The sequence below is a fragment of the Symphalangus syndactylus genome, chromosome 19, assembly GCF_028878055.3.
Source record: "Symphalangus syndactylus isolate Jambi chromosome 19, NHGRI_mSymSyn1-v2.1_pri, whole genome shotgun sequence".
NCBI classification, from domain to species: Eukaryota; Metazoa; Chordata; class Mammalia; order Primates; family Hylobatidae; genus Symphalangus; species Symphalangus syndactylus.
In genome coordinates, this window is record NC_072434.2 from 37,763,994 (window position 1) to 37,791,861 (window position 27,868).

A 27,868-nucleotide genomic window follows, 5' to 3' on the forward strand; every position below is an offset into this window, starting at 1 on the left:
TGGAGAGTAGAGTAGTGGTTACTAATAGTGGTTAGAAACTGGGAAGGGTGGAGGGAATAAGGAGAGGTTGGTTAAAGGATGTAAAATTATAACTAGGAAGAATAAGTTCTGGCATTCTATAGCACTGTAGGGTGAGTATAGTTAACAATAATTTGTTATTTATTTTCATATAGCTAGAAGAGAGGATTTTTTAACTTTCCCAAAACAAAGAAATGATAAATATTTGAGGTAATGAGTATGCTAATTACCCTGATTTGATCATTACACGTTGCAAGTATCAAAATATTACACTCTCTCATAGATCTGTACATCATTATGCATCATTATTATGTCTTATGGTCTCTTCAAATAGCCATAAAACGTTAATTGGTTGTATTTCATATCTTTCTGATAATTTAATCATGGGCTCTGAGTTTCTTAAGATGAGAGCCTTGATTTTCCATTTTTATACATCTTGTAGGTTTCCTCCTCCTCAATGTCCTCCAATTGAAGGCTCAAACCCACTTCCTCTTTAAAGTTTGCTGCATTTCCTGTCCATTCATTTCCCTGACTTTGGTGTCAGGTCTTATTATTTAAAATTATGACAACTATAAGTTTTTTCTTTCTCTCCCTGGGTAATGAATTGCGACAAGACTTTTCATCCCCAAAACCTCCCTCTCTCCCCCAGCCCCCGACAAAAGGAAATTTCTTATGCTTGAAGGTACTTTTGAGTGCCTGTGATTAAAAACAATTTTTTTTTGTTATTTGGAGATTATTAAAGAGCCAATGACTCATGGAAGGCATTGTATATTTACATATATATTATACTCATTACCTAGGATGGTTACAAAATTTCCCCCTTGGGAGTTAATATGCAGCTGTGTTTTATTCCTCACCTGTTACCGTTACCCTAATAGAGACTAGTCCAAAGTACCACAGAAACCCTTCAGGAGAAACAGCAAAACAGATGACAAAGCAGCTTATTTCTTTTCTTCTTAATGGTATCTCTTTTAAAATTATTTCCAAAGCAAATTTGAGTGTGTTTTGATTTTCCAGGAAGTAAATAACTTCTGATATTAAGACCGTTTAAACGTGGTTATTTTCCCCTTTGCACTGAATCGGATTAAGTCAACCAAGTATTTTGTGCCACATAAACATGGTCTTAATCTAAATGTTCACCTCGAAACTTTCTTTGTAAACATGTAGTTTTGATGCCTTGCTTCCAACAGAATGGTAAGCTTCACGTGGGATTTGGAGAAAAGGAATCAAACACTCCTACGCTCCCTTTGGGAACTCCTTCCCTGGAATCCAAGGCTGCTTCAAGCAGGTCACCTTGATTCACCTATGGGTCAGGACAGGCCAGTTTCTACCAGATATTTAAATGCTTAACTTACTGGTCTTTTTTTGTTTGTTTGTTTTCAATGTGTCTCACACTAAATCACTGCATAGCTAAACATATTACTTTAGGATGAGTCTTTCTGACAACTTAATATTTATTTGTAGTCTTTCTGGCTCTCTAATGAAGGAATAATAAACTCACAGTACGTAAGAAAAAGAATAGTTTTGGAATGGAGTTTTCTAAAGAATTTTAGAGGTTTTTTTTTTTTACAAGTTTAAACGTTGGTGTAAATGTTACATTTGTGTGGCAAATTAATTTTCCATATGCATTCCCTTTATTCCAATGGTGGAGGATGTTGGGAGGGTGGACAGGGAAAATACACTCACTATACAGCTAATATCAGTTCTGTGCCTGCTACTGACCACTCTAGGCTCTCAGGAACAAAGATGCGCAATGCACTTTCAGTGAGCTGCTATACTGGAGAGAGAGGGCATGTAAATAAATCACTATATTACATTATGGTGTAGACATTGGAAAAATGGGGTTCAGGTAAAGGACTGCATAAATATAGAAAAGGGAACAATTAATTCTGACCAAGGCGTTAGGTAAGGAGAATTCAGGAGAAGCTTCAAGGTAGACTTGCAATTTGACTTTGCACATGAATAGGAATTTATCTGGGTCTATAGGTTCTAGGAAGGGTGAACAGTACAGGCAGTTATGATGTGCTATGCTTAACCACTGTGGGGAACGTGCCATAGCCAGCATATACAAGGCTCTGTGGATACAGGAGAAGCTGGACAGGTGGTTTGGGACCAACCTGAGAAGAGCCTGGAAGAACCCAAGGTGGCTTTTATCAGGGGAAGGACCTGATCAGTTATGTGTTTTCCCATGTTACCTTTGCTGTAATGTGAAGAGTGGGTTTGAAAGGGGAGCAGTTAGAGGCAAAGTTAGGAGCTCATTGCAGTCATTATTTTTGTAAGAGACGAGGGCTTGAACCAGTCATTGGTGGCAAGGTTGCTTTTGAGAGAGATCCCCAAGGCTCAAAGGGCAGAGTTTGCTGACTGTGGCACCTAAAGGAGGAGATCCAAAAGGATGATTCTGAGGTTTCTACTGCAGGCACCCAGGTGATGGTGAATCTGTTAACTGAGACAGGGGAGCAAGTTCGAAGTGCCTGTCAGGACTTTCACAAGAAGTTATTCAGCAGGAGACATTTGGAAATATATGGCAGGGATCCAGGAGAGGTTGGGACAGCAAACACACATGTAAGAGTCATTGGGTTGTACAGGCAGTTCAGTGGGGTTGCGTTTCTAAGGGAGAGAGTGACTGATTAAGAAGTGGATAGAGGTGATGAATCTGAGAATAATGGATTCAGGATATTGTTTCAAGAGGTTTGATGGTTAAGGGTAAAAAAGAGGGCATTTGCCTGAGAGGTAGATGAGTAATTTTCTTTTCCGGGACTTAAATGCATGTGTGGGTGCAAACTAGTGGTGAGGAAGACAATGGCAATCTGAGAAAAAGGAGATAATTGATGTAGTGAGTTTGGAAGAAAAATATTGGGGAGGTCTTCCTTTTGAGGTGGGCAGAAGGAGGAAAGTATAGTAGATGATGAAATGAACTTAGAGGTGGATAGAAGAGAAATGAAACTTATTATATCTCCATTTTCTTGAAAGAGGAAGTCTGAGTAAAGGGAGGGTGGAGAAGGGAGTTTAAGGATACTTTTGAAGATGTGAGAGCTGCTTTGAAAAGTGGAAGAGACCAGCTGGGCATGGTGGCTCATGCCTGTAATCCCAGCACTTTGGGAGGCCCAGGCAGGCGGATCACGAGGTCAGGAGATCAAGACCTTCCTGGCTAACACGTTGAAACCCCATCTCTGCTAAAAATACAAACAACAACAACAACAACAAAAAATTAGCTGAGCGTGGTGGCGGGTGTCTGTAGGCCCAGCAACTCGGGAGGCTGAGGCAGAATGGCATGAACCCGGGAGGTGGAGCTTGCAATGAGCTGAGATCACGCCACTGCACTCCAGCCTGGGTGACAGAGTGAGACTCCATCTCAAAGGAAAAAAAAAAAAAAAAGTGGAAGAGATAGTCATGGGGATAAGAAAAAGTTTGCTGAACAGCAATGGGTCCAGCCCAGGCTGGGGCTCATTTGTCTGCAGTGGAGCCAAGCGCACAGCATAGCAGTGTTTTCTGTACTGCTGGGAAGCCTGCAATCAGCAGCTGGGAAAATGGGCAGGTGGGTTGATCCGTGGCTAGATATTGGCTGGGCAGATTTTGAAGAAAGATTTTCTTAGGGATAGGAAAATCAAAGATATTCTTGACTGGTGTTAGTGAATCAACAATGAGTCCTGGAGATCAAGGATAAGTAGTGAAGGAAGTAAAACTTGGAGGGGTTCTAGGGGCTAGGGAAATTGGGAGGGCAAGAGTTTGGAAGGCTGAAGGAGATGAATAGTAGAATAAGCAGGTTTAAAAGAAAAGAAAAAAGAAATAATGTTATGGATCAGGCATAGTATTTTCATACATATCTAGTTTATCAATTCATAAGTCATTCCTTCAATAATAAAAGTATTTATTTTTGTCATATTATAAATATAAAATATTTTTATTTTGTTATATTAAATGGAACAAACACTTCCCAGTCTAATCCTGGAAATTGAATATTTTACTTAAAAAAAACCCTCATTTTAAAACTTTGGCCAAGTTGTATATAGTTTATTTGGAGACACACACACACGTAATTATTCAAGGGGAATAAAGGGAAGTTAATGAATTGGATTTTTTTGCTCACAGCTAATTTATTCCCCATCTACTGTGGTAGTAAAATAAAAATTAAATATTTACAGTTAGCCTAACATTATCATGTACCTGTTACAATTAAATAAAGTGAAAATTTAAAATGTAAGCTCAAGTGAAGTTTCCAACCTAAGTTTTTTTTAGCATTACATGTAAATAATGTATTTACCTATTGCAACTTTCTTCTTCCCCTCATTACCATTTTTTCATTCCCCTACATCGATATCTCTGTTACAAAGCAATGGTATCTATTTATACTATGCAGATCAGCTTCAATGATGTGAAGAGCTCACAGAAATAATAATAGACACATTTATTTGCATATTATGTTTCCGCTTCTGCAGGTAATATTCTTTCTTATAATGCTTGTATCTTTTATTTGGAGAGCTTCAAGTGATCTGGAAGAATCCCATTGTATTCCATAAAGGAGAGTAGATGAGCAGATGGCTTCCACATCTGCAAAATGGGAATGTTCATGGACTTCTGAAACTATATTGAAATTTCAGAATTCTCTGTGGCAGTTATATGATGTGCTCCTTGAAACAACAGCATATTCAGGAATGGACTAGAATCCAGGCCTTTTGCCACAAGCCATTCTTTAATCCTATTGAGGTCATTATTTTCTCTGTTTCCTAAAGTCAACAACCTGACATTAAGGAAGCCTTTGCTATGCAGGTTTCTTTCAACCTATGTCTCTCTGTCTCTGTCTCTTTCTCTTTCCCTTTTACATCTATTATTCAAATTACATTTATGTGTAGTTACACATTAGTTGTTCTCTCTTATCTCCATTCTAAGTTCCTTCACTAGATTTCAGAAATCGCTTACCATATCAAATAGAGCCAAGGCCATCCATCCTTCAAGCTACCCATCATCAGAGCCATACCTTATATATTATTCTATTCCTCTCCATCACAACAAAACAAAGGAAAACTGATCAAGTGCCCTCAGCATTCTGGAATACAGTCTCCCCCATCACCCCAGAAGTACTAAACCATCTTACTATTCTTTAGAGAGCTTTGAAGTGGGTACTTTGATACTACTGAGCACGTATGTTGGTGCAACTAACTTCTCCAGAACAAGAGCCTTCTCCCTCTGCGATTGTACAGATCCAGGCATCTTGCTAATGCTTACAAATGTCAGATTTATTCTTCATTACAATGCTATTGAATATAACAAACTGGCCTCATCATAAGAATCTCCTGGAGGAACATATTGAAAACACAGTTTCTCTGGCTTCCCTCATATAGATTCTGATTCAGTAGGTCAGAGGTAGGGAATGGAATTTTCTACTTTTTATCAGGCAACTCAGGAGAATCTTATGACCAGTAAGACAAAGGAAACGCTGAGATTGGTGGTTTTTATCCCTATTTTAAGATGAAGACATGAAAGGTTTTCTAGAGACATACTGCTCAATATGGTAACCATTAGCCACATGTGGCTATTAAAATGAAAGTTAACGGGCTGGGCACGGTGGCTCACGCCTGTAATCCCAGCACTTGGGGAGGCTGAGGCGGCAGATCACGAGGTCAGGAGATCAAGACCATCCTGGCTAACATGGTGAAACCCCGTCTCTACTAAAAATACAAAAAATTAGCTGGGCATGGTGGCGGGCGCCTGTAGTCCCAACTACTCAGGAGGCTAAGGCAGGAGAATCATTTGAACCCAGGAGGTGGAGGTTGCAGTGAGCCGTGAGATCACGCCACTGCACTCCAGCCTGGGTGACAGACTGAGATTCCATCTCAAAAAAAAAAAGAAAAAAAAAGAATGTTAACTAAACCATTAATTTTGCAAAAGTATGTGAGATGAGAGATGTTAATCTTCTTCACTACAGTAACCATTTTACTATCCATATATGTATCCCATAGCATCATGTTGTAATCCTCAATTATATGTAAGAAAATTTATCTTAAAAACTAAAGAGAAAAGAAAAACAAGTATTAAGTTTTTCAGTCACACTAGCCACATTTCAAGTGTTCAGTAGCCCCATGTTACCAGTGACTGTTGTAGTGCACAGAACAGATATAGAACATCTCTGTCATCCCCAAAATTTCTGTTAGACAACACTTCTAGTTGACACCACATTTGTTAGCATGTGATGTTTTTGCTTCTGCGAGTAATAACCTTTCTTTGAATGTTTATCTTTTATTTGGAGAGCTTCATGTACTCTGAAGGAATCCCGTTATATTCTCTTAAGGAAAGCAGATGAGCAGATGGCTTCCACATCTGCAAAATGTGTTCTAGAGACAAAGTGATTTGCCCAAAGTCATATAATTAATATGTAGTGGAACCAACTTAATGAGGATTTAGGCCTGCACCTTTCTGAAGTAGAATCTTGTGCCACTTAAGTCCAGCTTTGTTCAGTGGAGACTGAGTCAGCTTGAGGGAAAGGATTGAAAGTTTGCTATATGCTGAGATTGAGCAAGCTCTCCTCAGATATTTCTGAAAGCCTAGATGTCTGTGTCTTCCTTTTTGGGTGGTAGGACTGAAACAGAATGGACCTCTGAGAATGGCTTAGTATAAACCACTAATGGTACCATATTTTGGGGAATGCAGACAGATGAAAGCCATTAATCTGACTGCACAATAAGCCAGATTTGCATCCATGGCAGCAATCCACTTCTTACCTACATCCAATCAACAGGAAGTTCACCTGGTTCAAGAGAGCATCTACTTTTAAAATGTTTCCTTTTCACAGTGTGGAAATAACAGTTGCTCTTATATCTAGGCAGTCCTTCAGGTACTCGCAATGTTTCAAATTTAAATCAGTGGTTTGGATTCTGGAGTATTTTTATTTTGCAGAACAAATATTATTGAATGTTGGTTTGGTTTTCACCTATAAAAATATGCAATGTGCATAAAAGAAATAATACACCTGAATTATAATACAGAACTATAAGTACAATATCAATTATATGTAACTTGTCTTTTATAAGATTATACAATAAACATTCCAACTGTATGCTGGGAATAATTCTTCCCATTCTGTTAACTCATAATAGTTTTAATGGAGTGCATGAGCTCAGGTATGTGAACTGATATGTCTTGGGCTCTTACTAACTTTCTACACCTATATAAATGATGCATCTCTCATTGGCAAAGACACAAAAGTTTGAGAACATGCTGATGAGCCTGTGTGTAAATGACAATCTCCTATGATAATGGTGGCAGTGCAAAACGGTATAATTCCTGTGGAGGTCAATGTGTCCATTTTTATAAAAATTACAAATGCATTTTCTCTTTGACTTAGCATTTTCATGTCTACAAATTTTTCCTATATATATATACCTCCATGGTATGAAAGGCATATATAAAACAATTCATTGCAGTATTGTGCATACTAGACAAAGGAAACTGCCCAAGTATCCATCGATAGGGGACTGATTAAACCAGTGGTTCTAAACTTCAGTGTGGATCATAATCACTTGGAGGGCTTGCTAAAACACAGATTGCTGGATTGTACCTCCAGAATTTCTGGTGCAGTAGGCATCACCATTTGCCCTAATATTCTTAACACACACAGTAGAGAAACTTTTATATATGCACCAGGAGATTCATACACCAATGTTCACATCAGCATTGATTGTATGAGCAAAAAGAGAGGAAATATGTGAAAGGTCCATCAACAAGGAAATAAATTGTACTATATGTTAGAATTATAAATAACAGTTAAAATAAGTAAACTAGAATTAAATATACCATGTACATGTGTGTATATATATTTACATATATATGAGCTATATATCATAATGTGAGTGAAAAAAACAAGCTGCAGAATGATAGGTAGAATTAAGCTTGAACACATGGATAATAATATTATGTACGGATACATACACATGTTGTAGGAGTCTAAAATGATTGACAGGAGTAAACACCAGTTTTAGCATAGTGGTGCCTGGTGATGTTGTGGGGCAGGGTAGAGGGGGTTGCAAATGTAGCTGTAGTATTTTGTTTAAAAATTTTTTGAGGCAAATGTGGCATAATATTACCATTTTATTTAGCTGGGTAGTAGGTATATGTATTATTCACTTTATTATTCTGTCTGAACTGTTTCATAATTAAAGAAAACATGCACATACACCAAACTCTGTTATAGTAGTCTATAACTCAATGTATCTCATCTCTTGGCCCATATAAAGTTGGATACAGAGCAGGGACCAGAGAAGCTTTGTTAAAGACTTTTTAAATACCATGCAGATGATGGGACTGGTTCATAGCAGTATCTTTTAACCTTGATTTTGTGCAAAACAGATTCTTAATCAGTAGATAAGAAAATCTACCTAATTAGTGCATTTTCCCAGGGAGCCTTATGGTATTAGCCAGCAAAGACTGCAGCTTTAATTGAGACGGTGATGCAACTTAATTGGAACACCTGAATGAGATTAAGGGAGGGGTACTCATATAAGGTCAGCTGGTTTCCCTGGTGTCCAGAGCTCTGCTGGGTCTATGCCTTTTTGCTGACAACCTCTGCCAACTGGGATGAAGCTGAGTCAAATGCTTTTACTGTCTTTCTTAGATCACTTAATGAAATGTTTTAAATACAGATTCCATGTATTTCAGTGTGTATTGTGAAACACATTGGCATGCTGATTCTTTAGAACTTATTACATAGAAGCACTAGATATTTGCATTGCTTTTAACTTATTATTGATGCAGGAGTTTAATATATATTAAGTGAAATAAATTGATAATTGTGTTGAGACTCAATAATGTATTTTAATTGATTACATCTTTATTTGCGTTCTCCAGAGAAACACAACTAATGGGATATATATGTGTGTGTGTGTGTGTGTGTGTGTATTTGTTATAAAGAATTGGCCCACACAATTATGGAGACTGACAAGTCCAAGGTCTGCAGTTGGTAAGCTGGAGGCCCAGGAAAGCTGATGGTGCAGTTCTAGTCTGAAAGCTAGCAGGCTGGAGACCCAGGAAGAACCCACGCTCCAGTGCATGTCCAAAGGCTGGAAATGACCAATGTCCAAACTCAAGGGATTCAGGCAGGAGAAAATTTCTTCTTACTCAGGCTTTTTTTCTATTCAGGCCTTCAACTGATTGGATGAGGGCCACCCACATTGCCCAGTCAGCTTTACTCAGTCCACCCATTCAAAAGTTAATCTCATCCTGAAACACCCTCACCAACACACTCAGGATAATGTCTTGGCATCCTGTGGCTCAAACTGACGCATAAAATCATCAAAACATCTTTTTACCCAAATTTAAGATCATTTCACAAGGCTTCTGGACAATGTAGTTTTTATTACCAAAGAGTACTTACATTCCTTTATTAATTTAAAAAAGTGCTTGAATTCCTCCGTAAAAATTAATGTAGTACTAACAGAAGAAAACTCTTTAAAAATTGTCACTAATCTTTAAAAAAGTTTTTTTCGTAAATATTCTATTACTAACTAGTTTTGTGACGTTGGATCAATTAATTTCTTGATCTGAAAATAGGAGAGCATTGGAAAGGACGATTGTGATCCCATCCAGTTCTAGAGGTCTGTAATCTTTGATGTTTTCACCAGTATATGGATGTTGGAATGTGACTGGCATTGGTATGTCTATGCTACCTGCTACCATCCAAATGAACTCAAGTTGCTTTCTTAGGTGGATTGTGGAATGTAGTCTCAGTTATTTACAGTTCTACTTCATACTTAATCTCGTTGGTGTGTATAATGACTAGTTAGAAGTAAGTGAATTTCACCTATGAGGCCTAGACTCCAAGCAGAGCTGATGTCATGAGATTCCAGCACATTTATTAAGTGCTAGGTGAACTTACCTTATGGAAGAGCAATTCCCATAGGAAAAAGGAGTGACTTTAAAGAACGTACTATCTACATAGTCAATACTATTGGATTTTCAGGTGGAGTTTTTGGCCTCTATTTTTAGAGCATCATGTACCATAGCTTTGGGGTAATTTTTCACTAACATACATTACTTAGGAATGTTTAAACTTAGCGATTAACTGATCCAGTGACTGGCAATCATTAGATTGCCAAATAAATAAAATTTGGCTCTGTGATGAGCTATATTTTCAACTGTTCTAGGTCAGATTTTATTATTGGAGATGTTTGAGTTATTATCAGAAAAACTATCCAGAGACATAGTGCTTGACCAAATCATGTGGACAGTGGGTCAAAACCATTTTGGCATTTCACAAAATCTTGTGAGGATAAGGTAGAACATGCTAAAGTAATTTTCACTAATGAGTATTCTATCAACCTTGTGAATAGTTTCAGAAAATGTTAGCTGGCTACAGAAATGTTGAATGGTTTATAGACTTTTTCCTGGACACTCCCAAGCCTAGCAATACTACCTTCCATTTTCTAGCCAAGTTCACTCCTTACTGTTACACATATCCCCAGACTATCAAAATGCAAGCATATCTGGGCCCCAAACACAGTTATCTAGAAATGCATTTTTTTTACATTAATGGCATAGATTCTTGAGAAAGAAAAAATGTAAAATATAAAGCAAGTATTTCAAACAAATGTATGTCTGTGTGGAGAGAAGAAAAATGAAATGAAATAAGAAAAAGAAAAAAACATAGGAAAATAAGAGACAAACCTAGAGCAGACACCATAGAACCTGATATGTTGGAAGGGAAATCACTGAAATTCCTGGGCTTGTGGCCTGGCCTATTTTATGTCTGGCCTGATTTCTTTTAATGTGCATGTTGTGTTCATTTGCATGGTTGCAATCTTTAAACAAAGAATATTTTCAGGATTTTGGAATAATCTGAGAGCCTCTGATAAAATGTGTGCAGAAAAAATTTAATGACTATGATTAGGCACAAAAAGAGCAAAGGGAATCTCATTATTTCAGTTTCTGAATTTCAGTTATATGTTTTCCTTAAAACCAAGAAAGGTTGTCTAATGGGCAAAAACATTGTTATTCTTCATGAATTCATAGTTCCTGTGATGCTCTCTGAAAAAGCAGCTATATCAGATTAATTTTCTTTTTCACACTCTTCCCTCTCATTTTTGTAAAGAAAAAGACAGCCAATCTGTAGCTTCCTTGGGGGACATTAGACAGCTTAGAAAAGTGGCAAAATAAACAAGATTTATTCTCATCAGATGTGTCATGAGAAAATTGGAGGCGTGCTGTGAGGTAATGACAAAATAATCTTGAAAATTTCCAAGCACTTCTTCCAAGTGGAATGGAAGGAAATTTAAAGTCAGCTTTCATCTATTTATAGCTAAAACAAGATGTGTGCATAAATGTGTGGGCATATATATTTTTTCTAACAATACTATTGGTTTCCTCTCCTAAAAAAGAAGAAACCAGACTTAAGGTCTTAGAGTTCTAGAAAGGTGTCCTCTGGAAAAGTTGACCACAGCGGGATTTTAGTTTTTCTATGGAATAAGGTAGTGGGAATTATAACATGAAATGGTAGTGTGTTTTTTCCTCTCTGTCCGTCTTCTCCCATTTCTCTTACTTATATTAACCTGTGAAGGTATTGTTCTAGAAAATGCATAGTGCCAATGGGACCTTAATTTATTTCAGTGGTCATTTGACATTGTTTTTGCCTCTGCTTACCCACTGGAGCTGGTATATACTCTTTTATGTAGCATCTGTAAGTACATAAAGATTCATTGAATGCCTTTGATGGGCTAAGCTTTGTGGCCATATTAGAGATACTGGGCTTGCTTTTAGAACAGGACTTAGGAAGAACTTAGGGTCTCTCACAGTTCACTGCAGGTTTTGCTCACAGAATTTGGGACCTCTGAGGGTATGTGTTGGAAAGCAGGAAACGATGCTTTATTGTTTGTTCTTAAGCATGCCTCCTTTCCATCCAGTTGCTGGCTGAGCCCTACGAGGGTCCTGGCTTGGCTTTGATATATTTCATATAAGCTCTTGGGAGCATAAGTGTTTGTTTCTCTTTGCGGATTAATATCCAAAGTAAATCACAGAGAACTTAAGTTGGTTTTTATGTCTCTTATTTTTAACTCAAGGTGGGATTTCTACAGGGTAGGCTGCAGAATCAAGGTTACCCGGGAATCATTTTGCCTTTTCCTAGGAGAGACTGTTCAAAAACCTGATTCTCAGGCACCGATAATAAATGTGCTTTAAAAACACACATACACTCCCTTCAGTTCAATTATGGAGAATCCAATTTATCCCCATTCTCTAAGGCATTTACCAGAAGAAAAAGAGAGTCCTTGGGCATTATTCTGTGTAATTAGATTTTTACACCTCTGTATTGTGAATTGGGATTTCCAATTTCTCCACCCTAAGGTTTAAAGTGATGGTGCTTAGCAAGCAACCTAAGACCATAGCTGATGTTATAATTCATCAGGAATTTTAGACTGTTATAATTTGAGAAACTCTGGTGAAAATAAACAATAGTGGATATTGTAATTTATTTTATAAATATTAAATCTATTTTTTTAGAACTATTTGTCTTGTTTCTCAAAATTAATCTTCACCTGAAACCTCAACAGTTTTTAAGAAACTGTGCTAATGGCCTGATTAATCTTCTCATATGTGGATTTTCCTCAGTTGCCAGGAAATAACCACCTGGTTAAAATAAACTTATTTTTATTTATTTCTGTATGTTTCGTCTTCATAGTAACAATAAAAATGTAATATCTGAAAATCATGATTTTTCTTGCAATTTTATAGGAAAAACCAAAGCTAAAATATGGATATAAAACATAACAGTCTCAACTATTTTTAAAAAGAATTGAAAAAAGATTAGCAGAAAATGTATAAAAACAGTGCTTAGATTTTTGTATCTTTTTGCAGTTAATCTGTACATTTTTGTGCTTTTCTAAAAGTAATTGAAATAGGAACTGCATATTTCAGAGAAGATTATAGAATGTATCATAGTTGTGATGACACTGAGAATGTTGGGGGAACGAGGCATAATCTGCTATAAATAGTACCTTCCAAGAAAGACTGCTGATAAACAGTAGATTTGAGTTGATCTGCTTCAGGACTGGGAACTGGTTTTAGAAGAACCTTCTAGAATGAGAAAATATACAAATTTGTCAGGCTCTTCAGACTTCATAAAAGTTTTACCCAGAGCCTTATATTTGCTGTGGTTTCAGACTGGTTAAGAAAAACAGACAAGCCAAGAAAGGATTTTGTTTGTAAATTATTTCCCACAAATAATTTCATGGACAAAACTCATTTAAAAGCTTGAAAGGAATTAACTTGTAAGAGTCTGATTTATTAGTAGTATTATTATTTTCTTTTTTGAGATGGAGTTCCACTCTTGTTACCCAGGCTAGAGTGCAATGGCACAATCTCAGCTCACTGCAACCTCCGCCTCCTGGATTCAAGTGATTCTCCTTCCTCAGCCTCCTGAGTAGCTGGGATTACAGGCATGCGCCACCATGCCTGGCTAATTTTGTATTTTTAGTAGGGATGGAGTTTCTCCATGTTAGTCAGGATGGCGTAGAACTTCTGACCTCAGGTGATCCGCCTGCCTCGGCCTCCCGAAGTGCTAGGATTACAGGTGTGAGCCACCGCGTCCGGCCAAGAGTCTGATATTTTATAAGCAGATATGAATTGAATTTCAAATGTGTGTGTGTGCGTGTGTGTGTGTGTGTGTGTATTTATTTATTTTGAGACAGGATCTTGCTCTGTCACCCAGGATGGAGTGCAGTGGTGTGATCATAGCTCACTGCAGCATCGAATTCCTGGGCTCAAGCAATCCTCTGCCTCACCCTCACCCCACCCCCACAGCTGCCGAGTAGCTGCAACTACAGGTGTGCATCACCATACCTGGCTAATTTTTTAATTTTTTTTTGTAGAGTCAAGGTCTCTCTATGTTGTCCAGGCTAGTTTCAAACTCCTGCACTCAAGTGATCCTCCCATCTCGGCCTCCCCAAGTGCTGGGATTACAGGCATGAGCCACCATGCCTGGCCAAGAGTGTATATTTTTGGTAATTAATATTCAAGCTGAACACTGTACCTTTCTCCTTTCCTGGGGCATTGGCATGGGTTTTGTTGATAGAATGCATTGTAATTTGGTTTACTCTTGAATATTTACTCAGCCATCCTTTTATTCATTCAACAAATATTTGCTGAGTATATAAACACAATATACCCTTGGAGGAGAGAGAAGCTATATTTGAACAGCTGTAGTAGAAGTGGTACACAATTTTGGGAGAATGCCAAAGAAGGTGTGATTGCTTCCAGCTGGGGAGATCCAAAGAGGTTTGTACTCAGGTTGGGACTGTCATGTGGGCTTGAAGGGTCTGAAAGTGGCTGGCAGGGGACTTAGGGGGAGAAAGGAAGAGAGGAGGCACAGGTGTGCACATGGGCAAGAAGGCTTAAGTTGAGTGAAATAAGTGGGAAATAAAGACAGTTGAGGCAAGATCCCAGGCCTTTAGTAGTTGGATGAGAGGTTACTACCCTAGGCAATAGGGACACATTGAAGATTTTTTTTTTTACAAAGATAGCGATATGATCTTGCAGCAGCATGTTAAATGAAAGCTGCCAGTCCAGGACAAGTCAGAAGGTTGTGCCTCTATGACTAATGAGGTGTGCCCCTTATGACTTTCAAAAGAGTGTCTTAGTGGCATTAGTGCCAAGATTTGGTTGTGAAATACACTTCCCCACTCTAACATCTGGGCCTTTTTGTAACTCGTGCTACCTTTGAGTGGGACCAAGGTGGCCGGCTTTGATTTAGCCTCTCCTGTTCTGCCCCATCAGCCCTGGACTCCGGCGACTTCTCAGAACCAGTCTCTGCCACACACACCAAGCTTTGGCTCATTCCCCATAATCCTCCAGGATCAGCCCTGGCACTCCCCCTCCCACTCTGGTTTTCACTTTTTTGTTCCTGTTTAAGAGCTGAGAGTTCCTGTTTTTGTTTTTCTCCTGTATCTCTGCTGTGATGCTGAAGTAGGGTAGATTCAGAGACTTTTTCTTATTTTTTTTATTTGAGACAGACTCTCGCTCTGTCACCTAGGGTGCAGTGGTGCGATCTTGGCTCACTGCAACCTCCGCCTCCCAGGCTCAAGCGATTCTCCTGCCTCAGCCTCCCAAGTAGCTGGGATTACAGGTGTGCACCACCACACCCGGCTAATTTTTGTATTTTTGGTAGAGACAGGGTTTCACCATGTTGGCCAGGCTGGTCTTGAACTCCTGACCTCAAGTGATCTGCCCACCTCAGCCTCCCAAAACGCTGGGATTGTGTGAGCTACTGCGCCCGGCCCAAGAGACTTTTATAATGTCGTTGAGAGATAGTAGAGGCTTGATTGAAGGTGTGGTGGTTGGGATGGGGAAAAGGAAACGGATTCAAGAAATTTCTGGAAATAAAAGTGGCAAGATCTGATGATTGGATCTGGGAATGGGGGAGAAGGAGTCAAATGAATGCTGAGTTTTTGAGCCTGTATAGAGTTAATGGCTTCAAAGGGGGCAGCAGATATTTTTCTTAATTTTACAAAGGTGAACTGAAGCTAAGTTATATGGACAGAGTTGTCAAAGAGGTGTGTTAGTTTGCTTCCATTGCTATAAGGAAATATCTGAGGGTGGGTAATTTATAAAGAAAAAAAGTTTAGGGTAGGCGTGATGGCTCATGCCTATAATCCCAGCACTGTGGGAGTCGAGGCGGGTAGATCATTTGAGTCCAGGGATTTGAAACCAGCCTGGGCAACATGGTGAAACCATGTCTCTACAAAAAATACAAAAATTGGCTGGGTGCAGTGACTCGCGCCTGTCATCCCAGTATTTCGGGAGGCCGAGGCAGGTGGATCACTTGAGGTCAGAAGTTCGAGACCAGCCTGACTAACATGGTGAAACCCTGTCTCTACTAAAAATACAAAATTAGCCCGGTGTGGTGGCGCATACCTGTAATCTCAGCTACTTGGGAGGCTGAGGCAGGAGAATCACTAGAACCCGGGAGGCAGAGGTTGCAGTGAGCCAAGATGGCACCACTGCACTCCAGCCTGGGGGATAAGAGTGAAACTCTGTCTAAAAAAAAAAAAAAAAAAAAAAAAATAGACAAGTGTGGTGGCACACTCCTGTGGTCCCAACTACTCAGGAGGCTGAGATGGGAGGATTGCTTAAGCCTGGGAGGTCAAGGCTGCAGTGAGCTGTGATTGCAGCACTGCACTCCAAGCCTGGGTGACCGATTGAGACTATCTCAAAAAAAAAAAAAAGGTTTAATCGGCTCATGGTTCTTAGTTCTACAGCCTGTACAGGAAGCATAATGCTGACATCTGCTTCTGGTGAGGGCCTCAGGAAGCTTACAATCATAGCAGAAGGCAAAGGGGGAGCAGGTGCATCACATGGCAAGAGCTGAGCAAGAGAGAGGAGAAAGTGCCAGGCTCCCTTCAAACAACTAGCTCTCATGTGAACTAAGGGAATAAGAACTATCCCCAAGGGGATGGCACTAAGCCATTAATGAGGGATCCGCCCCCATGACCCAAACACCTCCCACCAGGCCCTACCTCCAACATTGGGGATTACATCTCAACTTGAGATTTGCAGGAGACAAAAGATCCAAACTATATCAAGTGGCTTCTTTTAGCGTCAGTGATGATTACCTTGAAGGGTGTTATGAGCAGCCTAGGGTCAAGTGAATTGTACTAACGCCATGCCCAGCACAAGCTGTAATAAACAAGTAGGACTAGAGCTACATACCTGTGCCAAAAATGCTGGCATATCAAAATGTGGAAGAATCCCTTCCATTGCTTTTAGTCCTTCCATTATTGAGTAACCTGCTTTCAGTATAAGACCTGGCACTGTGTTTTATAAACAATATAGGAAAGAGAATGTGATACTAACTTTGGTGGCAGGGATATGAAAAGAATTCAGTGCTCAAGAATCTTGAAAACTGTGATGAATAACGTAGTTTCAGCTGAGGTTATTTTGTGTGGCCCCTGTGGGCTGATCACTTGTTTGAATGTTTTTGTTGTGGAATATTAAATAGTCAAAATTGATTGATCAACTAATACGTGTCAGGCACTGTCCTAGACAGTTTTCAATATACAGAATATTTTATTTGCTCCTCATGAAACCCTGTGATATGGGCATCTTATTATCCTCATTTTGCAGGTGAGAAAATTGAGGCTCAGAGAGAGAAGCTCAATGAAACACAGCCCCTAACTTACGCTTTTTCTTCAGTTCATTAATGTTGGTGTTTTATTTAGTTGGTTTTAATTCAGGAATGCACTGAGGGTCTTCTATGCTGAACCTTTGTGAAAATGTAGGTTGTATTTGTTTGAAGCCTGCAATGGGTGGGGCAGCTCTTCTGTATACAGCAGGGCAGGATGGCCCTAGTGCAAGAGTTACAGTAAACAACTGGCTTTTTTCTTCTCCTTAATTCCTTAGTTCAGCTTGAGGACTTTATCCTGGTGCTTGCCTAAGGGACACCCTCATCACCATTATCATCATCATTTTAATTATGATCAATTCTGGAACATTTTCTAGGTGCCAGCTGTCATGCTGAGCACTTTACTGCATTATTTCATGGAATCATTAGAATAACCTTATGAGGCTGCTACTCTTGTTTTCTTCATTTAACATGTGAGCAGAAAGAAGTAACTCACATGAGATCTCACAGCTGGCAAGTAGTAGAGATGGGATTTGAACCTGTCTGATTCCAGAGTCCGTCTTCCTAACCACAGTGGTATTTTGCTCCAACATCAGACTATTTTTTTTTTTAATTAGAGATGGGGTCTTGCTCCGTTTCCCAGGCTGGAGTACAGCGGTGCAATCATAGCTCATCACAATCTCAAACTCCTGGCTTCAAGCAGTGTTCCTGCCTCAGCTTCCCAAAGTGCTAGCTTACAAGCATGAGCCACCAAGCCAGACCGTCCCCTGCCTCAACACCAGACTTTGCTCTCAGTCTTAGGATCCCTACATTGGGTACTTATTTATTTGGATTTAGATAGGTTTGATCTAAAATCCAGATACACTTGCCAAATAACTTTAGGTTCCCCCCCAGAACATGTGATATTGTTAGCTATATCATACATAGTTTGAACTAGTTATTAGATTAATTACCTAAAGAAGCTGCAATTGCTCCTTTATAAGCCCTACCTGGTGGATGATATGTTAATGGGACAGTATGCAGATGTTCAAATCACAGAAGCATTTTTCTCATCTATCAGAAGAGAGCATTATGGCACCTCACCAGAAGCAGAGCGTCCCTGGGGAGGCTTGGTGATGTGGCAGAAAATCAGCTTTCAAAGCTTTATAGAGTTCATTATAAAATGACATCCACCTTCTTTCATTTCAATCCAAGTGCTTTCAAGAGTACAAAAATTAACATTAGAAATTAACACGCTGCTTTTCTGATAGACCAAACAGTGGCTACTTGGACCTAAAGGGCAAATTTTATTCATCATTTATATATTTTAGTAAAGTGAGATTTGTTTTCATTGTTGGAATTCCCACACTGTCCCACTCCTATGTAAGAAAATTATAGACAAGCATAGAGAATTACACTGCATAAAAGCTGATAGCATAATAACTAATTAGATGATTATAAAGCCTGAGTATATTAAAGTATTATGCAAATACTGATTAATAGTAATACCATAAATGCACAGAGCAAGCAAAAGCATGCCTGATTCAAATTATAGGAGCTTTTATTTGCATTTCTACAGAATCTATTATTAGTGGGTCTCAAAGCACCTTACAACTAATAATTATTAAAGCTCATAAACATGAGCAGTAAATGCCATGTTATGAAGTGAATATGAAAGAATTCCTCTTTACCTCATTTATATTTTAAGACCTAAATTCCCAAACAAAAATAGGATTCTCTGCATATGGAGAGTATTCATACATTATGGGTGTTTTTGGCTATGGTTCTATAGGCTTAGAAACGGGTTGCTATGGATTCAAGGCTTTCCTATTGAGTACCTCAATCTATGTAGTTAGAACTCTTCACTTATTTCTGAAATTTTACCTACATGATAGCTCTAAACAAATCTTGCCAGTATATTTTAATATCTCTTTATTGACTGTAATATCAAATTTTAAAAGCAAAAATGATGTCGAGTTCACATGAAAGTACTTTAAAATATTTTGGAATATTACATCAAGTTTATTTTTCCTCAAGCTGTACCCTGTTCTGCGGACTCATCGCTTATGAGCACAATCAGTGAAGCCTGTGTTTCTTTCTGTACCCTGCAGCAAGTAGTTGAAATGTTGTAAGGGTTTCTAATCTGCATGAGAATGCTCCTACACCCTTTCCCCTCTATTCCTCCTTCTCTCTTCCCCCCTTTGCAATTTCCATACTCTCTAAGCTAAGCACAGATTGGAAAGGCAAGAATGTTTCAGGTGTCTGACTCTCCCTGTTCCTTCATCTCAAGTCCTCAAGCTTCCCCCACATGGTTCATGCTCAGTTTGATTTACTTCTGGTGCTGAGATACTATTTAATATATTGCAGTTTCTGGTCATTGTGAGGCAGCTGGACTTTCGTACTGTACTTATACTTCAATGGCATGCAGATCCAAAGAAATGTGTGGACTAATGAGCACCTTCCTTTGTAGTTAGGATGCTGGAGACTCGAGAGTCGAATGACTTGACTGAGGTTGTACAGCTGGTTTCTGCCTCACAGAATCGAGAACAGAGCTCAGGTCTCTAGGCTCTTAAACCAAAGTTTCCCCCTCTATCTCGTGGTAGTTATATACTGCTTTGAATCACACAAAAAAATTTTAAACCAGAAATATTGGAGCAGAGTGAGAGGAAACACTTTATTGATTTTATCCAGGACTGTGAGTCACAAGACTAGAGGTGGAGCCTCAGGGAACTGAAGAAAAAGGGAGTGATGGCCAGGTGTGGTGCCTCACGCCTATAATCCCCGCACTTTGGGAGGCCGAGGTGGGCAGATCACCTGAGGTTGGGAGTTTGAGACCAGCCTGACCAACATGGAGAAACCCCCTCTCTATTAAAAATACAAAATTAGCTGAGCATGGTGGCACATACCTGTAATCCCAGCTACTCGGGAGGCTGAGGCAGGAGAATCGCTTGAACCTGGGAGGTGAAAGTTGTGGTGAGCCAAGATTGTGCCATTGCACTCCAGCCTGGGCAACAAGATGGAAACTCTGTCTCAAGGAAAAAAAAAAAAAAAAGGGAGTTATGTGCTTGCAGAATTGAAGGTGTAGACCTGGGATTATCATTTGGAGGGAGATGCTGAATGACTGGAGGCCGAGGGGAATAAAGAGCAAGTAGAAGTGGAGAGAGGGCAAGGTAGAAGAGCAATCTTAGGAGGATTAGAAGGATGGTTGAGTTTGTGGCCATGGCGATAGGTTATTGATAGAAAATAAAGCAAAACTCAACAGGTTACGGGATGGATGGTCCTTAGGGTCTGTGAAGCCTCTCAGGATGATGCCAGAAGGAGAGGGAGAGATGGGGCATGTGCAGCAGGTAGCCAGGTTGTCCAGGAACACAGACTACTGGCAAATCCCTGGGAAACAGGGGTTACTGGAGGGATGGAAACAGAGACTGGAAGGATGGTTTTTGGAACTCTGTAGATAGGTGTATATTCTATGCTATACTTAAGAATTCTAATTTTCATGTTTTTCTAGGGAAAACTGAGGCTGCCATCAAAAACTTCAGTCCCTACTACAGTCGTCAGTACTCTGTGGCTTTCTGCAATCATGTGCGCAGTGAAGTAGAACAGCAAAGAGACTTAACATCACAGCTTTTGAAGACCAAGGTAAGCCATGGATATTTGGTTTACATGTTTTTCCCCTTGAAGAAGGCTATATAGCACACAATATTTCTGAAATAAACAATAATTTGAATGGCAGTTTTAAAAACTCTGCTCTGAAGTCGTTTCATGCTCAAAAAACTCTGTTTGCCTGGAAGTTAAAATGTATGATTTCTTGTTGCTGATATAATCCATATAAAAAGGAAATTAGCATGAATCCAAAATTGTTATGTATTTTTCCCACATGGATGCTTTGTTCGTACAAGAAAATTTGACTTGCTGTAGCGAAGTTTTGGTCATTGATCAAATATGATTTTCTCTTTGAACCCCCTAATTTATTCTTACTCCTTTGCTCCATTATAATAAGTAACCACCACCTCAACAAATGTTTGTTAGCACCTACTGTGTGCTAGGCTATAGTCCAAGAACTGGGGAATTAAGATAAGTTCTCTGCCTTCCTGGAGTTTATATTCACATGCAGGAAACAGATAATAAACAAATTAATATCAGGTGACATCAGATAATAATAAATGCTAAAAAGAAAAATAAAGTGAGTCTTATTTTATTTTTGAGACAGAGTCTTGCTCTGTGGTTCAGGCTGCAGTGCAGTGGTGCAATCGCGGCTCACTGGAACCTCTGCTTTCTGGGTTCAAGTGATTCTCCTGCCTCAGCCTCCTGAGTGGCTGGGATTACAGGTGCACACCATCACACCCAGCTAATTATTGTATTTTTAGTAGAGACAGGATATTCACCATGTTGGCCAGGCTGGTCTTGAACTCCTACCTCAAGTGATCCACCTGCCTCAGCCTCCCAAAGTGCTGGGATTACAGGTGTGAGCCACCGCGCCCAGCCTAGAGCCTTATTTTAGAGAAGGTGGTTAGGGAAGCCCTCCGTGGAGATAACATTTAAGCAGAAACTGGAGTGCAATGAGAGTAGGCTGTGTGAATATTCATAGGAAGAATATTCCAGGCCTATGGAACAGCAAGTGTGAAGACCCTGCCACACAGAGGAAGGTCGGTCTGCTGGGAGCACCGTGAGCAAGGGAGGAGGGACAAACAATGACAGCAGAGAGATAGATCAGGAGCACATCATGTCAACATGCAGGTCACAACAGGGTTTTGATTTTGTTTTGTGATGGGCAGTCTCCCACTGGAGGGTATTGAATACAGAGTGACATATAATTTTAGATGATCTGTCTGGCCTCTCTGTAAAGAATAGACTATGGGGCGAGAGGGGAGAACAGAAACTGGCAAGCAGGATACTGTAGCATCCGAGGGAAGAATGATGCCAAATTGGACTGGGATGGTGATGGCCATGGTTGTGAGGAGAGGTGTTTATGATAGAGCTGAGAGAACATACTGTTAGGTTGGGTGTGAGATAATAGAAGAAGAGAGAAATCAGTGATGACTTCTTGGTTTTTAACCAGAGCAAATAAGTGGATGGAGTTGCCTTTTACTTAGAAGGAAGAGTCAGAGTGAATGGGATCACGAGTTCCCTTTTGACCATGTTAAGTTTGAGATGCTAGTATGGAAATGTTGAACAGGCCATTAGATGTTTTCATTTGGAGCTCAGCAGAGTGATTGAGGCTGGAGAATAGAAATTTGGAAGATGTTCGTTTATAACTAGTATTAAGGCCATGGGCCATAAAAGAGGGAAAGAATATAGACAGAGAAAAGAAACAGTACACTGGCCCCTTCAGCATTAGGAGATCAGAAAAAGGAGAAGGATCCAGCAAAATGGACTGAGAAGGAACAGTCTATGGAGTAGGAGAAAAATCAGAAAAGTATAATGTCCCAGAAGGCAAATAAAAAAGGGGTTTCAAAATTAAGAACTCAATCTCATTTGTAATCATTTATAATAGCCACCCCCACCCACCACCACACACACACACACACACACACACACACACTTAGGAGTACATTTAACCCAGGAGATGAAAGATCTCTACAAGGACTACGAAACACGGATGAAAGAAATTGTAGGCAACACAAACTAATGGAAACAATCCCATGCTCACAGATTGGAAAAATCACTATCATTAAAATGACCATGTTCCCCAAAGCAATATACAGCTCCAATTCAATTGCTATCAAATTACCAATGTCATTTTACACAAAATTAGAAAAATTAATCCTAAAGTTCATATGGAACAAATAAAAGCCTGAATAGCCAAAGCACGCCCAAGCAAGGGAACAAATCTGGAGACATCGCATTGCCTGAGTTCAAATTATACTACAAGGCTATCCTAACTAAATCAGCATGGTACTGGTACAAAAATAGACACATAGACCAATGGAACAGAATGGAGAACCCAGAAATAAAGCCACATACCTACAACCAACTGATCTTTGATAAAATCAACAAAAATAAATAATGAAGAAAGAATACCCTATTCAATAAAAGGTGCTGAGAAAACTGGCTAGCCATATGCAGAAGAATGAAACTGGACCCCTATCTCTCACCATATACAAAAATTAACTTGAGATGGATTAAAAACCTAAATGTAAGACTTGAAACTATAGAAATCTTAAAAGAAAACTTAGGGAAAACTCTTCTGGACATTTGCCTAGGCAAAGAATTTGTGATGAAGACCCCAAAAACAAATGCAACAAAAACAAAAATAGACAAATGGGACTTAGTTATACTAAAAAGCCTATACACAAAAAAGAAATATTCAACAAAATAAACAGATAACCTACAAAATGGGAGAAATATTTGCAAATTATGCCCCTAACAAAGGACTAATATCCAGAATCTACAAGAAACTCAACAAGAAAAAACAACCCCATTAAAAACTGGGCAAAGGACATGAACAGACATTTCTCAAAAGAAGACATACAAGTGGACAACAAACACATGAAAACATACTCAGTATCACCAATCATCACAGAAATGTATATTAAAACCACACCAAGATATCATCTTACAGCAGTAAGAATGGATGTCATTAAAAAGTCAAAAAATAACAGATGATGTGGATGTGGAGAAAAGGAAATGCTCATACACGGTTAGTGGGAATGTAATTAGTTCAACCCCTAGGGAAAATAGTATGGCGATATCACAAATAATTAAAAAAGAACTATCATTCGACTCAGCAATCCTACTACTGGGTACCTACCCAAAGGAAAATAAATCATTATATAAAAAGACTCCCATATGCGTGTGTTTATCACAGCACTGTTTTTAATAGCAAAGCCATGGAACCAACCCAAGTGTGCACCAGTGGTTGATTGGATAAAGAAAATGTGGTTTATATACACCACAGGATGCTACACAGTCATAAAAAAGAACAAAATCATATCCTTTGCAACAACATGGATGGAGCTGGAGGCCATTATCCTAAGTGAACTAACTCAGAAACAGAAAATCAAATACCACGTGTTTTCACTTATAAGCAGGAGCTAAATAATGGGTACACATGGACATAAAGACGGAGACAATAGACTCTGGAGACTCCAAAAGTGGGGAAAGTGGGAGAGGAGTAAGGGTTGAAAAATTACCTATTGGGTACAATATTCAAGAATTGGGTAATGGGTACACTAGAAGCCCAGTCCCCACCCTTATAAGTAATACCCATGTAAGAAACACACGTACCCTTTGAATATAAAATTTAAAAAACTAAAAATAATAAAGAAGGGATTTCAAGAGAGAATAAGTGATAAGTGAGTCACATAATGCTGAGAAGTTAACTTAACCAATATATTTAGCAGCATGAGTACATAGGGATAAGTGATTGCTTTCCCTCATAAAAGAGTGATCTCAAAACTTAGGGAGCTTGTTAAAATGCACATTCTGGCCCACAGCCCCAGAAATTCTGATATAGTAAGTCTATGGTGAGGCTCCATTTTTAACAAGCTTATCAGTTGATTAAGTGGTCCAGGTTTTAAGAAAAGGTGCAGGTAAGAACTATGAAGTTCAGCTTATGCCATGGTTTCAGTTTCATTTAAAGAGAAGAGATTCTCTCTTACCTTTTAATGAGGCAAGATAGGAGACTGCCGCATTATCTGTCTCCTATCTTGCCTCATTAAGCAATGGGATTTGGAAGGGAATTTGTTTCATCTCTTAGATGATTCTTAAAAGAAATTGGCATATCTATTTTTTTCTGTATAGTTCATTTAAAATTTTACTTGAAAGTAGAGGGGTAAATTTCTGAAGGCACTAAGATTTTTTAATAAAGGGAAAATAGATGTAAATTCAGTGACATGTAAAAGACAAGAGGCCTATTTGTATATTTTGAAATAATATGAAAATTACACAATGAAGCAGGATGGGAATTATCCTTACACAGTTAACCCAATGGAAGACGTAACTAGGAATCTAATGGAAATGCCTGCACAACACATATATCACCACGGTTAATGAGAAATCCTCAAACTTTTCAGTAGAAGAGGTAGAACTCAGATGTTCTGGCTTGATACCTGCTTGCTCTTTAACCAAATAGCAAACATGATCTCCTTGAGTAGCACGGAGAGGGGTCCCCATGGCTTTGGGTTTAGGAAAACCATTGAGAATTGGAGGCTGCATCAGCAGGTGTAATGAATAGGGGAACGGTCTGTTAATTCTCCCGCTTTGTGGGGATTAACCCTGAGACATGTTCAGGGTGTCCAGGTAGATATCCACACTTACACTTTCCTGCCTCACTCCCTCTCTCCCATAGAGTTTATCAAGCATTTATTGAGTGCCACATGTATGCAAGGCATAATAACCTTATTACTATAATTCCTTCTACCGAATGCTTCTGTTCCTATAGCATAATAGAAGGAAATGAAAATCATAAAAATACCAATAAGACAAGTATTTACATTGGGTCAAGTGGAGTAGGCAAGGGAAATTGTGAGGGGAGAGGAGGAAGCAACAGTTTACCCAGGATCTCAGTGGAAGATAGTTTCCTAAACTATTCCTTGAAATACCATGGATAACTTAGTGGTAACAAGGTGTGTTATCTTTTGCTGTGATAGTTAATTGTATTCATCTTCTTTAAGCCACCATTGGCGCCTGGAACTATTTTGTATGAAGCAGAGCTATCGCAATTTTCTGAAGACATAAAGAAGTGGAAGGAGAGATACATTGTAGTTAAAAATGATTATGCTGTGGAGAGCTATGAGAATAAAGAGGTAAGACACTTCTTTGTTACTACTGGTTCTTGCATTACTAAAAGTTTGGCTGGGTTGATTGGTGTGCCCTCTCCTTCCTACAAGGCTATACTAACTAAATCAGCTGGTACTGGTACAAAAATAGAGACTGATTCATTCAATAAGCACTCATTCTTGTAGGTATCTATTTCAGCTAACAGATACTGATTGAATGCCTACTGCATACCAACTGCTATACAAGGTTCTGGGTATACAGCAGTTGGTAAGACAGATGCTTGCCGTCTAGTGGCAAGATAGACTTTGAACAAGTGATTGCAAGTGAGTATGAAGATAGAAAGACCAGTATTTGGCATAGGAGCGTTTCCTGTGATCATTCAGCCTGGAGGTCTTTCTCAGACACCATCCTGATGTCTCTGCTCTGTGTCCGTGTCTTCCCACTCTGAAGCCCTGTGCATGACAGGTGGCTGAGGAGTTATTTCATAGGTTATTAAATTTGAATCTGCCTGGATTTGCCTGGGTTCCTAGGAATTCAGAATACCTCACATACTTTATTTCCATGGAGGTATTTTTTTTTTTTTCATTTAACTTTTTTTCTGGTTATTTCACTATTTTCCTTGTCTGTAAAATGTGGAGAAAATGAGATAATGGGTGTAAAGCATTCAGCACCTGGGAGGACTTCAGTTTTTATTGGTTCCCATTTCTTTCCTTATGTAGGAAGGTAGTGTAGTAAAGGGGAAAGAATATCAGGCAGTGAATTTGGCAAACTAAAGGTTAGGTCGAGTCGTGTCGTTAACTAGAAATGAAGTCATTGACAAGTGACTTCTTGTCTTCAGGCCTCAATTAAGCTAAACAGTTAGGTCAAATGATCCCACTATCCTCCCAGATCTCATACTGCACGCATTTTTTAGTCTGCATAGACCCTCAAGCTCCCTTTGAAATGAACAGTTACTATTTATCAGTGAACGACAGTAACAGATTTCAAACTCTGGTCTCTGGCCTCTAAGCTCAAGAATAGTCAAGATGGTTGGGTGCAGTAGCTCATGCCTGTAATCCCAGCACTTTGGGAGGTCAAGGCAGGTGGATCACCTGAGGTCAGGAGTTAGAGATCAGCATGGCCAACATGGTAAAACCCCATCTCTACTAAAAATACAAAAATTAGCTGGGCATGCTGCTGCATGCCTGTAGTCTCAGATACTCAGGAGGGTGAGGCAGGAGAATCACTTGAACTTGGGAGGTGGAGGTTGGAGTGAGCTGAGATCACCCCACTGCACTCCAGCCTGGGTGACAGAGCGAGACTCCATCTCAAAAAAAAAAAAAAAAAAAAAAGAGTGGTCAAGATAGTCTTCACAGAGCACTGTGAGGACTACTCCTGATGCTAAACCATTAGGAAGAGGCTTCAGACTGGCAGACCAATCTGTTTCCTTCCCATTTCTGATGGAAAATATAAATAAAATATACTACAAACTTATTTCACAGGCTACCAGGCAAAGCTCAAGTGCTCTCTTGGGTAGACTTACTCTTTTCAACATTTATTAAGCTAATATTTTCTCTGCTTATCAATATTAGGATTTTATTCAACACTTAATTTGTACTCAGCAACAAAGTATCAATACACTAAAATAGTGATGATAATAATAAGACACCTTATCTTTTGTATGACTCATTACAACTTCCTTTCAGAGGAGCTTGAAGAGGGACAGTGTAGCATAATATGGTTCATATTATGGGATTTGACTCATACCTTTACCACTTACTAGATAGGTGCCCTTGCCTAAGTTATAAATCTTGAACCTCAGTTTTCTCATCTGTAAAATGGGATCCGCGTGATTTCTTTGCCACGGTGTTGAAAGGAGTAAGTGAATGAATGTACTGAAGCATTTAGCGTATGGCTGGGCCTGTGGTAAAGCTAGAGCTGGGTGTGGAGCAGTTGCTGGTATGATTGCTACTAACCCATTGGGAGGAAACAGCCCTAGATCTTGTTCTTGGATTTATTAAAGTTTTTCACTGCATTTAACACTAACTGAAGTTTCATTTTGAATCAAATGATGGT

General features: G+C 39.2%; 1 protein-coding gene across 2 annotated transcripts in view; it reads left to right on the top strand.

Annotated features, from left to right (window-relative positions):
* Positions 1-27,868, top strand: part of NIBAN1 (niban apoptosis regulator 1) — a 253,588-nt gene that overhangs the window by 125,733 nt on the left and 99,987 nt on the right. For both annotated transcript variants that reach the window (XM_055233612.2, XM_055233611.2), the window contains exons 2-3: positions 20,601-20,731; positions 25,708-25,839. Coding sequence is in view for 1 of the 2 variants with exons in the window: in XM_055233611.2 (XP_055089586.1) it covers positions 20,601-20,731; positions 25,708-25,839 (263 nt within the window). In the remaining variant the exon portion in view is untranslated. The remainder of the gene's footprint in view (positions 1-20,600; positions 20,732-25,707; positions 25,840-27,868) is intronic.